Here is a 13,590-nt window from a genome sequence, read left to right as displayed (position 1 = left end):
TCTCTCTCTCTCTCTCAAAAATGAACCCCACACACACACACCGTATTTGCCTAGCAGGCTTCACGGAAGCCTTCTGGGAGCAAAAACGGACTCCCCCACCCCCATAAAAAAAGGCTCCGACGATTGCGCGCCACAGCTGTGATCCTCAGAGCCTTTTTTTACCTTTTAAAAGCATTTTTTTACAACCTATTCGGGCAATAGGTTGTAAAATGCTTTTAAAAGGTTAAAAAAAAGGCTCTGACGATTACAGCTGTGGCACACGATCGCCAGAGCCTTTTTTTTTACCTTTTAAAAGCAGGAAGTAGCAACACCTGGGCGGGTGGATGGAGCTTTGCTCCACCATCGCTACCGGATCGCTGAACTACCGGCCATGAACACGCGATCCGGTCTGATCCAGGAGCATTACATCTGGTTGTATGAGGTGGAACGAGGTGCAGGTGTAAAAATCAAGCTAGGGCGGGGGTGGGGGGATGGAGCTGCCCCATGCAACCCACACCTGCTTACATTAGAACTGCTGCATCCAGGCCTCTCGTGGCCCGTCACCCGTTGTGCCGTTGCCTCACTTATTCTGCAGTCTCTTGCGGCTGCTCGTGGCCGGACACCATGTGGCATATTGCGCTGTTGCCACTGCTCGTGGCAGGATGCCATGTGGCTCATCACACCGGTGCTGCCATTCATGCAGGCAATGGCACAATGTACCACACAGACTCCTGCGTGGTCAGGCAGTGGCGCAATAGATGTCAGGGCATGGGAGGCATGGCTGCAGTGGTCCTAAGGTAAGCGGGTAAGACATCCCCTGAAAATAAGACCTTATTTTGGGGTCGAAACGAAAATTAGTCTTATTTTCAGGGAAACACCAGTAAAAGCCTAATCTTATATTAACCACTTAATTGGTTTATTTATTAAGAAAATTTATATGGCCATCCAACTCACTCACAGTAATATCCACGCAACTTTATCAAAAAGTCCCTGACCACTCAATCCTGTACAGCGCAACCAACACAAGAATTAAAAAGGTAAAGGTTCCCCTCGCACATATGTGCTAGTCGTTCCCGACTCTAGGGGGCAGTGCTCATCTCCGTTTCAAAGCCGAAGAGCCAGCGAAGACGTCTCCGTGGTCATGTGGGCGGCGCACAGAACGCTGTTACCTTCCCACCAAAGGTGGTCCCTATTTTTCTAGTTGCATTTTTTATGTGCTTTTGAACTGCTAGGTTGGCAGAAGCTGGGACAAGTAATGGGAACTCACCCCATTATGCGGCACCAGGGATTCAAACTGCTGAACTGCCAAACTTTTGATCGACAAGCTCAGCGTCTTACCCACTAAACCACCGCGTCCCTAACACAACAATTACACTGATGTAATTACAATATCTTAGAAATCATCAACAGATTCCTACAAGTACATGAAATCAGCACAAGCCAACTAAAGCCATTGTCATTTGAGTTATTCCCCCAAATTCTTTGTTTGCGTGTTTTCGCACCATTTCATGGTTATCTTCGATCATTTCCTTCCTGTCTACCTTATTTGAAGACAATTTCATTCTTGGTTTGTTGAGCTGCACAACTGCCTAAAAGCTGCCTTAGGAGAACTTTCCCACTTCTGAGGTTTGTTATATCACCTTTGCATCAAAAAAGCTGGAACCTAATCATGACTAAAGGAAGACGATGCCTGTTGGAATCTTTACGTTGTTAGCATGAAAGTTGTGGAAGACAGGGAAAGTAATCAAAGAGGGACTGGATCAGAGGTGGGTTTTAACAGGTTCTGACCAGTTCTGGAGAACTGATAGCAGAAACTTCGAGTAGTTTGGAGAACTGGTAGTAAAACTTCTGACTGGCCCCGCCCCCATCTATTCTCTGCCTCCCGAGTCCCAGCCGATCGAGAGGAAATGGGGATTTTGCAGTATCCTTCCCCTGGAGTGGGGTGGGAATGGAGATTTTACATTATCCTTCCCCCTGCCACACTCACCAAGCCACGCCCACAGAACAGGTAGTAAAAAAATTTGAAACCCACCACTGGACTGCATCTAAATCAGTGTTTTTTTAACCTGGACAATTTTAAGGTGTGTGGACCTTCAACTCTCAGAATTCTAGCTGGGGAATTCTGGGAGTTGAAGTCCACACACTTTAAAGTTGCTGAGTTTGAAAAACACTGAACTAAATAATCAAGAAATAAAAGGCGAGAGAGTTTCAAGTTTATTTTATAAGCAGCAACTTAGCCCAAGTGGCAAGAAACAATAATTCTTGTTTTCTCAATCTTCCCTAGCTGGGTGAGGCTTGGCAGTAGAGAGAGGCAGAACTGGTACATGCCATACCAAACTTTTGGCCAAAATAGAACAGATTACACAAAATATACAATATATTAGTCCACGTACAGTATGCCATTTTTCTCACTGTATATTATTTATTATCATTTATAGTAAGGGCTATTTTTGCCAACCCCAAAGTTCAATCTTCTCAATAATTAGGAGGGAGGGAGGGAGGGAGGGAGGGAGGGAGGGAGGGAGGGAGGAAGGAAGGAAGGAAGGAAGGAAGGAAGGAAGGAAGGAAGGAAGGAAGGAAGGAAGGAAGGAAGGAAAAATGATCTGTACCTGCAGTTATAGCCAAAGCAAGTTGGTTTGGTTGCATTGCATGTCTTACAGGAAATAGCGTCATAGTGGTTTAAGCCTGGAAAAAGGAGAAACAGGGCAAATTAATTAGTCACCAAAGAAAAGATTTAATATTTTATGTCAAATTTACACATGCACATGCACACACATACATACACACTATGCTCCATAAAAGACTAAATATTCTGCACACCAAAAATGTTACAGACCCAGGAAACAAAGCCTGTCTGGAATTTTGGGGAGGTGTTTGTTTGTTATATTTTGTATTTCTTAAATACTTGTCTCCTTCAGATAGAAGGGAAAGCTATTAAGGCACTGCAGTAGGCTTGGTTCAAGAGTGAAGGTGCTTTAGGACATGTTGTGGTCCACTAGCAGCCTGTGGAGTTGGCAATGGAGTCGGAAAGTGATGAGGCTGAGGAAGAACATGGGCTGAGGAAGGCCCAAATGAGGGCTCTGGGTTGGAGGCAGAGGTGGGACCAGGGCCATTGGGGAGTGAGATGCGGACTCCAGAGCCTCCAGAGACTGATAGTAGTGAGGCAGAGGAACAGGAGGAGCCTGTTCCTAATGCACATATGAGAAGAGCTGCCAGAAGGCAAGAGCAGCTAAAGCAAAGAGGATGACTCAGGAGTAGGGCCAAGAGATGATTGGCCCCTCCCATAAGGTTTAAAAGACCAGCAACGGCGTTTGGCCTCTTTGCCGGAAAACAACATTGGTAGAATTGCTCCTTGTCTTGCTGCATTTATTTCTTGTTGGCGTCTTCTGCTTTTGAACTTTTGCCAAGAAAAGCCTTTGTCAGTTTGCCTAATTAGACCAAGGTTGGTGAGAAGACTGAAGAATTGTGTTATGAAGAATTTGCTTTGATTTAGTTTGGACGACGCTGAGAATGAGTTAATTCTCAGCTGTTCTAATGAAGTCTGTATTTGAACTGAGTGCATCTACTACTACCTACTTGGGCCTGGGTCACGACAGGACAGGGATCTCCAACCCTGGCAACTTTAAGACTTGTGGACTTCAACTTCCAGAATTCCTCAGCCAGTTTTGCATCCCTACCACAGTGTTTGGCCAAAAAACCAAGATGTTGGCCAAAATCTATGATCAAAAGTCTCTGATTTTTAGGAACATCATTTGTTCCATCTTGACTATTTTGACCAAACCCTGCAGTACCCCTCATCCCTGGACACATCAACACACCTTCTTGCCTTCAGATCCATAATGCCCTGTAGCTGAGTTGGTAACAGTGAACAGCTGAGGCATTGCAATCCGCTTTGCCACATCTTCAGCTGGGCTGAAAATGAAGGAATAAAGGTAGGTATAGTGCAGAGGCGGGCAGGAAGGGCCAGATGACGGTCAGAGAGAACCGGTTCGCTGTCACATCAACATCTCGGCTATTGGTTCTCCCGAACCGGGGAGAACCGGTAGCAACCCACCACTGGTTGGTTGGTGAGATGTTCTCCCTTGAACCAAAACAACTGCCAATGTCATCAATGCCTATTCATTGACCAGACTTTACTGTGGACCGCTGACTGCAACAGATTTGTGGCAAAAATCAACAAAAATCAATATTAAATCCTGGTGAGAGAGAAATCCTGTGCAATTCCCCCACCAAACACCAGTCTTGGTTGTCGTCTGAACAAAGTGAGAGAGAAATTCCCTGAGGATGGGCTCCAGCACGAATCCAAAAGCTCAGAAGACTAAACCTCTGGTGCTGTAGTAGAATTCAAATTTTTTTTTTAACTACCGGTTCTGTGGGCGTGGCTTGGTGGGCATGGTGTTTTTTGGTGGGCATGGCAAGGGAAGGATATTGCAAAATCTCCATTCCTACCCCGCTCTGGGGCCAGCTAGAGGTGGTATTTGCCAGTTCTCTGAACTACTCAAAATTTCCACTACTGGTTCTCCAGAACCTGCCGGATTTCACCCCTGCTCTGGTCCCAGTGACCCACCCAGATTGGATCCTGCAACATTGTCCTGGGACATGTACTGTATATTTGCCTTCCATCATGTCTTCCGAATCACTGCAAGGAAGGTGCCATTTAAACCTTCAGAGACAAAAAGCATATAGACTTTAAACCAGAGGTTTTTTTACTGGGAATTATACCTGAAACCTATAGTAGAGAATTGAGATATTTGATTGTAAATGGAATAACAGCAGCTAGAATTGTATTTGCAAAGAATTGGAAAAATGAGGAATTGCTATTGCAAGATGAAATTATTAAGAAAATAATGGACTGTGCAGAAATGACGTTTGAAATTAGAGAACAGGAAGATAAGCAATTTTATAAGATATGGGCCTTATTTTACCAATGGTTGGAAGGGAAATTATGATAAAGAAGATTGGAGTTTTTAAGAAGGTAAAAATTATTGAATGATATAATTGTTTTAAAAGGATGGAATAAAATAGGGTGATAAGATAAAATATTGTTCCAGAATGACTATTAGGGATTAATTGATTAAAACATTTGACTACAATTGGGTGATAAAATGGATGATTAAACAAATTAATGATAGGTCATTGTTTGCTCAAAAAAATGTAACCCACACATTGTATTTGAAATTTGAACGGAAGATGCTTTTATGTTTGTATGTTTCTAAAAAATAAAAAACTTTTTCAAAAAAAAAAAACCTTCAGAGACAAGATGGCTCTGAGGAGACCATGTATGAAACTACCATAGTGTGCGGAATCTCTCATTCGTTTTAAATAATAGCTCTCCTCCCCCGCTTACCACAGTGGTTTTCGCAGGTGATTCTGCCTAAGAGAGAGGAGAAAAAGATTTCAAGGGTTAACCAAGCTGAGGCATTCCAGCCATTCATTGTGTATTCCTTGGCAGATCTAGTCAGAAGTAAACCCCACTGCAATTTTTAAAAAAGTTTTTGAAGAGTAGTAACCAAGGAGCCGCTCAACAGGCAGAAGGTTCACAATTTTCAGTTGCATTTATTAGAATTATCTTCAATAAGTTTTACCTTGGAAGAAGCATTCTCACCACTGCCGCATCAAAAGAGGATTTCATTTGCAAAGAGTGATTGCCAGTTGTTTTTTTTAATTTGCATTTATATCCCGTCCTTCTCCGGAGACTCAGGGCGGCTAACACTATGTTAGCAATAGTCTTCATTCTATTTGTATATTTATATACAAAGTCGACTTATTGCCCCCAACAATCTGGGTCCTCATTTTACCTACCTTATAAAGGATGGAAGGCTGAGTCAACCTTGGGCCTGGTGGGACTAGAACCTGCAATAATTGCAGGCAGCTGCTAATAACAGACTGCATTAGCAGCCTGAGCCACAGAGGCCAGTTGCTCTATTAAGGGAAACATACCCACCTGGTCCCACTTTAGAAGAAGAGGCAGGTCAGCAACCCATCTTGGGAGATTCCACTGGCTTGGCATTAGAACAGGACCTACAGGGTGCTTAGATCTGTGCCTCTGCCAGAGAAAATGGAGCTTGGGAGGACTACACGGGCCCCTCCCAAGCCCCGTTTTCGCAGGCAGAAGTTTGCAGGAAGCCATTGCAGCCAAAAATGGAACTCGAAAGTCCGTTTTCACTGGCAGAGCACTTGGGCCACTAAAGATGCCCCCGACTCAAGTGACATTGAGATGGCCCATGGGTGAAATGCTACTGGTTTGCTCGGGCGAAATGCTACTGGTTTGCTCGGGCTCGGGCTAACTAGTAGTGATAAAAAGTACCGGTTTGGGCAAACTAGTAGCAAAAAAAAGGTACCAGTTCAGGTGAACCTGGTAGTTAAGAATAAGAATAAGAATAATTTAATTTCTATACCGCCCTTCTCCCGAAGGACTCAGGGCGGTTTACAGCCAGGTAAAAAACACAATGAAAACATACAATATACAGCTAAAAACAATTTTTAAAAACCTATTCAATTTGGCCCATTAATTAAAATATCCATTAAAACCATAAAAAACCCCATTAAAATTACTAATAGTTTTTAATTTTATGCCAGTCCTGCACGGAAGAATAAGTACATCTTCAGCTCGCGGCGGAAGGTCCAGAGGCCAGGGAGCTGTCGGAGTCCTGGGGGAAGCTCATTCCAGAGGGTGGGTGCCCCACAGAGAAGGCTCTCCCCCTGGGGGTCGCCAGCCGACATTGTTTGGCTGACGGCACCGAGGAGGCCCTCCCTATGGGAGCGCACGGGTCGATGGGAGGCAAACGGTGGCAGCAGGCGGTCCCGTAAATACCCCGGTGCTAAGCCATGGAGCGCTTTAAAGGTGGTGACCAACACCTTGAATTGCACCCGGAAGACCACAGGCAGCCAGTGCAGCTTGCGCAGGAGAGGTGTTATATGGGAGCCACGGGTAGCTCCCTCTATCACCCACGCAGCCGCATTCTGGACCAGCTGGAGCCTCCAGGTGCTCTTCAAGGGGAGCCCCAGGTAGAGAGCGTTACAGTAGTCCAGGCGAGAAGTGACGAGGGCATGAGTGACCGTGCATAAGTTAGCTACCGGTTCAGTTGAACTGGTAGTTTAAAAAAGCTACCGGTTCCTCCAAACCAGTATTTCTGACAATCAGCTCTGCAGCGAGGTTTAGCTTTGCTAGAAAGTAGGAAATCCTGCTTTCTAGCAAAGCTAAACCCCACTGCACAGCTGATTCCCCCCCCCCCGCTGTTCTACTTACCTTCCCAAGCCTCTTTTTGGTGCACGCTGCACATGCGCGGCCAGCAAACCGGTTTGGATTTCACCACTGAGCTGGCCCCTGAGGTCAAACACAATCCTGATGCAGTCCTTGGTGAAACTGAGTTTGACACCCCTGCATTGGAGGATGCCCTATTTTAGAAGAGGCATCTCCACTTCGTGGTCCATAGGACAGCCAAGCACTGCCTTGGAGGAGGCATTCCCATCGGCTATCAAACTAATTCAGAACAGAAGAAGGAAAACTCACTTTCAATGATGGCATCCTGTAGCATTTTGATTTGTTCTTCAAAAATAGAGTCCAGTTTTTTTGGAAGATCACCTGGGAAGCCAAGAGATCCAACAGGTCAGAAGTATGAGAACCACCACCAAAACAACAAACCAGCATTATTGTCAAGCTATCAGCCACCCAACCAAATGCAGATTAGTCAACAGAATATTTTTTTCAATTGCTATTTATGGCTGCAAAACCTGGACTCGGAAAAAGGCAGATGGGAGAAAGGTGGATGGCTTTGAACTGTGGTGCTGGAGACAATCATTACCATAGATTACAACAAAGTCCTAGACCAAACCTCCCCAAAAATATAACTTCAACTCAAAATCACCAAACAAAGGTTGTCATGCAAGCTGACTCACTCGAAAAATCAATCATGTTGGGAGGGATCAGTGGAAAAAAAGAGAATGGAACACCCTAGTACAGTGATGGCGAAACTTTTCAGCACCAAGTGCCAAAAAGGTCACGCAGAAATGTCATGCGCCCGCACTCATCACAGCCACACTTCAGAAAAGCCAAACTGCCGAGTTCTAGCGCGCATGCGCATCCAATGATCAGCTGGCGGAATGCATGCACAGGCCGGTTTTCAGCACTGCTGTGCGTGCGAAGGGATTGTGGTCCGGAAAAGCCAAACTTCTGGATTCTGTCGCACATGTGCACCTGACAATCAGCTGGCAGGTGTGCAGGCACACACCAGTTTTCAGCACTGCTGCGCGCACGAAAGACAGCTGATCGTCGTGTACACATGCGTGCCAGAAACCTGGAAAACAAATAGGCTAGGCTGCGCGTGCCTGGTGATATGGTTTGGTGTGGCACTTTGGGTATGCGTGCCATAGGCCCCAGTACAGGGGTGAAATGCTCCGGGTTTGAACCGGATCGGCCGATCCAGTAGCGATGGTGGCGGGTGGTTCAGAGAACCAGTAGCAAAAATCTCTGCCCCCCCCCCACCCAGCCCATGCTCACCCAATCACCTGGTCGCCCACTTGCCGCTTCTTTTGCTCGCTTGCTTTTCCCGCCTGAATGGTAGGAATAGTTTGTAAAAAATGCTTTTAAAAGGTTAAAAAAAAGCCTCTGACGATCACAGCTGAGCTGCACGATCATCAGAGCCCATTTTTTAACTTTTAAAAGCATTTTTTTACAACCTATTCGACCGAATAGGTTGTAAAAAAATGCTTTTAAAAGTTAAAAAAAAAGATTGCGTGCCATAGCTAATCACACACACACCCCGCACACTGTTCTACTTACCCCATGCGTCTTTTTACCATGCGCTACGTGCACATCCGTGCACACCTCGCCTTTGCTGCATCGTGTGGACTTGCACGCAGCGCGCGTTTGGCACACAGCGTGCATGCGCAACCAGCGAACCGGTAGTAAATTGGTTCAGATTTCACCACTGCCCTAGTACCTTGACTGGACACTATAAAAGATGGCATTGAGATGACCATAGAGCAGGAGTGTTAAACTCGATTTCATTGAGGGCTCATTTGAGCTCTATTTTCTCTGGCAGAGGATTGCAGGAGGCCGTCCCAGCCAAAAACGGAGATTGGGAGCCTGCTTTCGCTTCCGAGGCACTGTGGGCTGGTCCTTCGCTGTTTCCAGAGACCGGATCCGACCCACGGGCCTTGAGTTTGACACTCCTGCCATAGAGGATCTGAAGGAGGCAGTGTGAGACAATGGGGCATGGAGAATACTGATCCATAGAATGGCAAGTGACAGACATGACTCAGTGGCTGATGCCAAGCAATCCAATGCATGAATGTTTGGAAACAGCTCTGCTGAAATTTAAAAGGATTGAGCAAATATGCAGAATATATCCGGATCATAGGATTTTTGGCTCTCCCAGAATTTGGACAATTCAGCAACCAGATTTACAAAATCCCCTTGATTTAGGGAAATAATGGCTGAGATTACACTCACACTGAACCATAATATGATTTATTTGTTTTGACTTAACACAATCCCGTACCCCTATATCTATTCTCTTTTTTAAGCATTACTGTTACTGGTTTTTAAGCATTTTTGTTCTGATTCTGGAAATTGTAGTATGATGATTCAATTATTCTTCTAGGGAGAAAAAAAATCCAAATCTCTTTAAACACTCAGGTTATGAAACAGCAAGTCTTGTGAATGGCAGAATTTTTTACTATTTGAATTTAATAGAAATATTGTGGTTACTTTTGGACTTCTAGGCTAGAAACCAGGAGACTGTAAATTCTAGTCCTGCTTTAGGCACATAGTCAGCTGAGTAATTTTAGCCTAGTCAGTTTCTTTCAGTCCTAGGAAGAAGTCAATGGCAACTAATTCTGAAATCTTACCAAGAAAACTGCCTAGGGACTGGTTAAGGCAGTGACCAGGAATCAATATTGACTCAACACTCCTTACAATTATAGCTAGTCCTCAATTTATGATCACAATTGAGCCCAAAATTGATATAGTTAAGTGCAATGTTTGTTAAATGAGCTCACTCCATTTTATGACTTTTCTTGCTGCTATTTGCACAGGATGCTAGCTTGTTGTTTTGTGTGTCTTGCAAACCCAGGAAGACAAGAGAAAAACAGCTTAAAGGGGATACACACAGATAGAAGGAGAGCAGGTGAGTTAAGTAAATTTCACACCAATCCAAGTAAAAGAATTTGCATCTAACCTGATGATTAAATATAGCAAAGGTAATTCACAACGAAGGCAAGAAAACGACTATGAACCGTAGTCAACTGTCTCTGTATATTTACCTGGTTTGTAGGTGTGGTTTTTGAACAACATATCAAGTTTTCCATACACCGTGGTAGCTATGGTGTGCAACTTCTCCACAGCTGGAGAGAGGTGGTTGGGGTGGGGGAAGGAGAGAAAGCAAGATAATTGTAAACATCCAACCCATCTCCATCTGGATTTCTTTGGGGGAATATCTGAAATCAATCAGTGCTTGACAAAAACGGCACTATGCTACTTATTGTCTTGTTTTCTTCCAATTCTGGGGACTAACCAGTGGTGAAATCCAATTTTTTTTACTAGCGGTTCTGTGGGCGTGGCTTGGTGGGCATGGTGTGGCTTGGTGGGCATGGCAGGGGAAGGATACTGCAAAATCTCCATTCCCACCCCACTCCAGGGGAAGGATACTGCAAAATCCCCATTCCCTCCCCACTCCTGGGGGAAGGCTACTGCAAAATCTCCATTCCCACCCCACTCTGGGGCAAGCCAGAGGTGGTATTTGCCGGTTCTCCAAACTACTCAAAATTTCCACTACTGGTTCTCTGAACTGCTCAAAATTTCAGCTACCAGTTCTCCAGAACCTGTCAGAACCTGCTAGATTTCACCCCTGGGACCAAGTCTTGTGGCAATGAGTTCCAGAAGCTGAATTATTATTCTGTTAAAGGCCTCTTGTTTTATAGGGGTAGAATAAGGGGGCATGCATAAGCGCACCAGCGTGCCTACCGTCCCTATCCTACTGTCCCCATTTATAGGTAATCATTTTATGTGTTTAGGGCTATGTTTTGCCTATTTATATCCATTTATTTGTGCCATTTTTTTCCATGTGTCCATGTCTATGTCTATACTGATACTTGGTTCCTTGTACTTTTTGATAAACAAATAATAAATAAAGAATACTGACTACTTCAACAGGCAGCAATGTGCTCCAAGTAGCCCCAGACCTTGAACTGCCAACAGTGCTTAGAACAGGGGTACTCAACTCCCGAGCCACAGCCCACTACCGGGATGCAGCTGGTTCAGAACTGGGATGCAGAAATGGCAGGAAAACACAAGCACACGTAGCTCCACTTGCACGCAGAGATGGTGGACAAGTGCACACGCAGCTCCATTTGTGTGAGCGGGTGGCATGCTGCCTGCCACTCACGGAAAGGAAGCAGCACACAGGCGGGTGCCACTCGCAGGGAACATATCCCCTCTCACCCCCTGCCAGTCTGCAAAGCCGGAAAGGTTGGAGACCACTGACTTAGAACTCAAGGCCCGCGGGCCGAATGTGGCCTGCTGGGTGTTTAGATCTGGCCCAAGGGGCTGCCCTGGAAACAGCAAAGAACCGGCCTGCGGTGCCTTTGCCAGCGAAAATGGCGCTCAGGAGGGCCCTGTGTAGCTTTTCCAGGCTTTTTCAGCCACAACGGCCTCCTGCAGCCCCTCTGCTAGGGAAAACAGAGCTCGGGGGCCATTGTGGCTGAAAACGGGGCCCAGGAGCCCATTTTTGCTGGCAGAGCACTCAGGCCACCACAGGCGCCCCAGACATGAGTGACATCATGCTGGCCATGCCCCCTGGCCACACCCACCCCAGCCTCCCGAGGTCAAGCACAACCTTGATGTGTCCCTCAATGAAATCAAGTTTGACACCCCTGGATTAGAACATCCTATTCCCACATATTAAGCTGGTTTGTTATGTCTTAAGTAGCTTGCAACAAACAGAAATCCACCTGGTGAAGCCTCCTTTTTCGACTACTATATTGGAGGGAGAGAGAGATCCAGTGACTCATAAGGGAAGGGGGAGGACCAAATAACCTGGTCCTACGAGCCAGAATGAATGGGCAACCCTAGTTATACCTTGGTTTGAAGAACCTAGGACTGAGCTTTGTTTGAAGCCCAGAAGAAATACGATAGATATATGGGCCAGCCTTGCTTGGGAGACAACTCACGTATGTCGGGGGGAATCTTGAGGTTCAATTCATGAAGAGTATCTTCAACCCAGCCCCGCAGTCTCCGTCCTGCTACTGGCACGACACCGAGCCCCCAAGACTTGCGGCTCAATTTTGGGACATAAGAGGCAAAGTGGGTGGAGAAATTGGAGTTGCACTGCAAGCAAGCCAGAGAAAGGCAAGGCTCAAGAAGCAGAACGATTGCTAAAGCCATAGAGAGGCTTTCGCAACCCATTCTCGGCTGCGTTCCTTATTCCAGAACATGACATCCCCAGACCAGACAATGAGGGCCCTGGTGGGGCATTCTGTTTCCATAGAACTCTCCAGAACAAATGCAGCTGTTCCAGAACAGCCACACCCAGTCTGGTGTCCTCCAAGAACTTTGAATTTCAATTCCTAGAATTCTCCAGAGGAAGGAAGTCAGGCAGGAATCCTGGGAGCAAAAGATCAATGCCTTTGGAGTCACCAAATTGAATTCAAGAATTCAAGAACCCTTTAAATCAGGGATGAATTCAAGAATTCAAGAACCCTTTAAATCAGGGATGTCCAAACTTGGCCCCTTGAAGAGTGGTGGACTTCAACTCCCAGAATTCCCCAGCCAGCAACTTGCTCATATTTATAGCTCATGCTGGCTGGGGAAAAAGACACCGGATTCATGGAAGTTGCTTGGAAAGAAAGTTTATTGATGAACAGGATCACATGGCTTGAGATAGCGGGCAGAAAAGGGTAGAGATGCTGAGAGGGCCTGGGTTTTATGCCCTCTGTAACTCAGTGGTGGGTTGCTACCAGTTCTCCCCAGTTCGGGAGAGCCGGTAGTGGAGATGTTGAAGTGACAGCCAACGAGTTCGCTCCGACTGTCATCTGGGCCCTCCCGCCCGCTCCTACGCTATACCTACCTTTATTCCTCCATTTTTAGCCCAGCTGAAAGGCGCGGCAGGGCAGATTGCAATGCCTCAGCTGTTCAGCCAGTCAATGTCTTGAGCAAAGTGCAAGTTTGGCGTGCGTGCGAGCAAAGCGATCACGTGCATGCCAACCACACGCAAAGTGCGTGCATGAACTGAACCGGTAGTAACACTGGTTAGAACCCACCACTGCCTCTGTTGGGCTTTGAATTTGAGCTTGTGTTCTGATTGGTTGTCAGACTCCCATGGGGCCATGCAGGGGTAACTTTGTAAGTTGTCTTTTGAGTCCCAGGCTTGGTTGACTCTTGCTGGGTGCTGATGTCACGAAAGGGCTTTGGGCAATTCCTGCTATGGCTCTGCCTGAAAGAGGTAGATCTCTGTTATGTTGAATAAACTGGCCCAGGCCTTAATGGCCCATTGACAAAGATGTCAGGGCTGAGTTTCTGCCTCCCTTTTATGGGAAATATTCTGCCCTTTTAATATTTCCTAAAATATCTCATTTTCCTAGGGGAGGGGTGGGCGCTAACTTTATTTATTT

The 13,590-nt window shown here is 46.0% G+C and overlaps 1 protein-coding gene across 1 annotated transcript in view; it reads right to left on the bottom strand.

The window, feature by feature from the left end:
* The window catches only part of IZUMO4 (IZUMO family member 4), a 31,762-nt gene that overhangs the window by 15,722 nt on the left and 2,450 nt on the right, over positions 1-13,590 (bottom strand). Inside the window, exons 3-7 of the mRNA XM_058163063.1 lie at positions 12,151-12,307; positions 10,246-10,326; positions 7,493-7,564; positions 5,327-5,353; positions 2,589-2,664 (exon numbers count right to left, since the gene is read on the bottom strand). Coding sequence (XP_058019046.1) covers positions 2,589-2,664; positions 5,327-5,353; positions 7,493-7,564; positions 10,246-10,326; positions 12,151-12,307 — 413 coding nt within the window. The remainder of the gene's footprint in view (positions 1-2,588; positions 2,665-5,326; positions 5,354-7,492; positions 7,565-10,245; positions 10,327-12,150; positions 12,308-13,590) is intronic.

The sequence above is a fragment of the Ahaetulla prasina genome, chromosome 1, assembly GCF_028640845.1.
Source record: "Ahaetulla prasina isolate Xishuangbanna chromosome 1, ASM2864084v1, whole genome shotgun sequence".
NCBI classification, from domain to species: Eukaryota; Metazoa; Chordata; class Lepidosauria; order Squamata; family Colubridae; genus Ahaetulla; species Ahaetulla prasina.
This window is presented reverse-complemented; position numbering and strand designations above follow the sequence as displayed.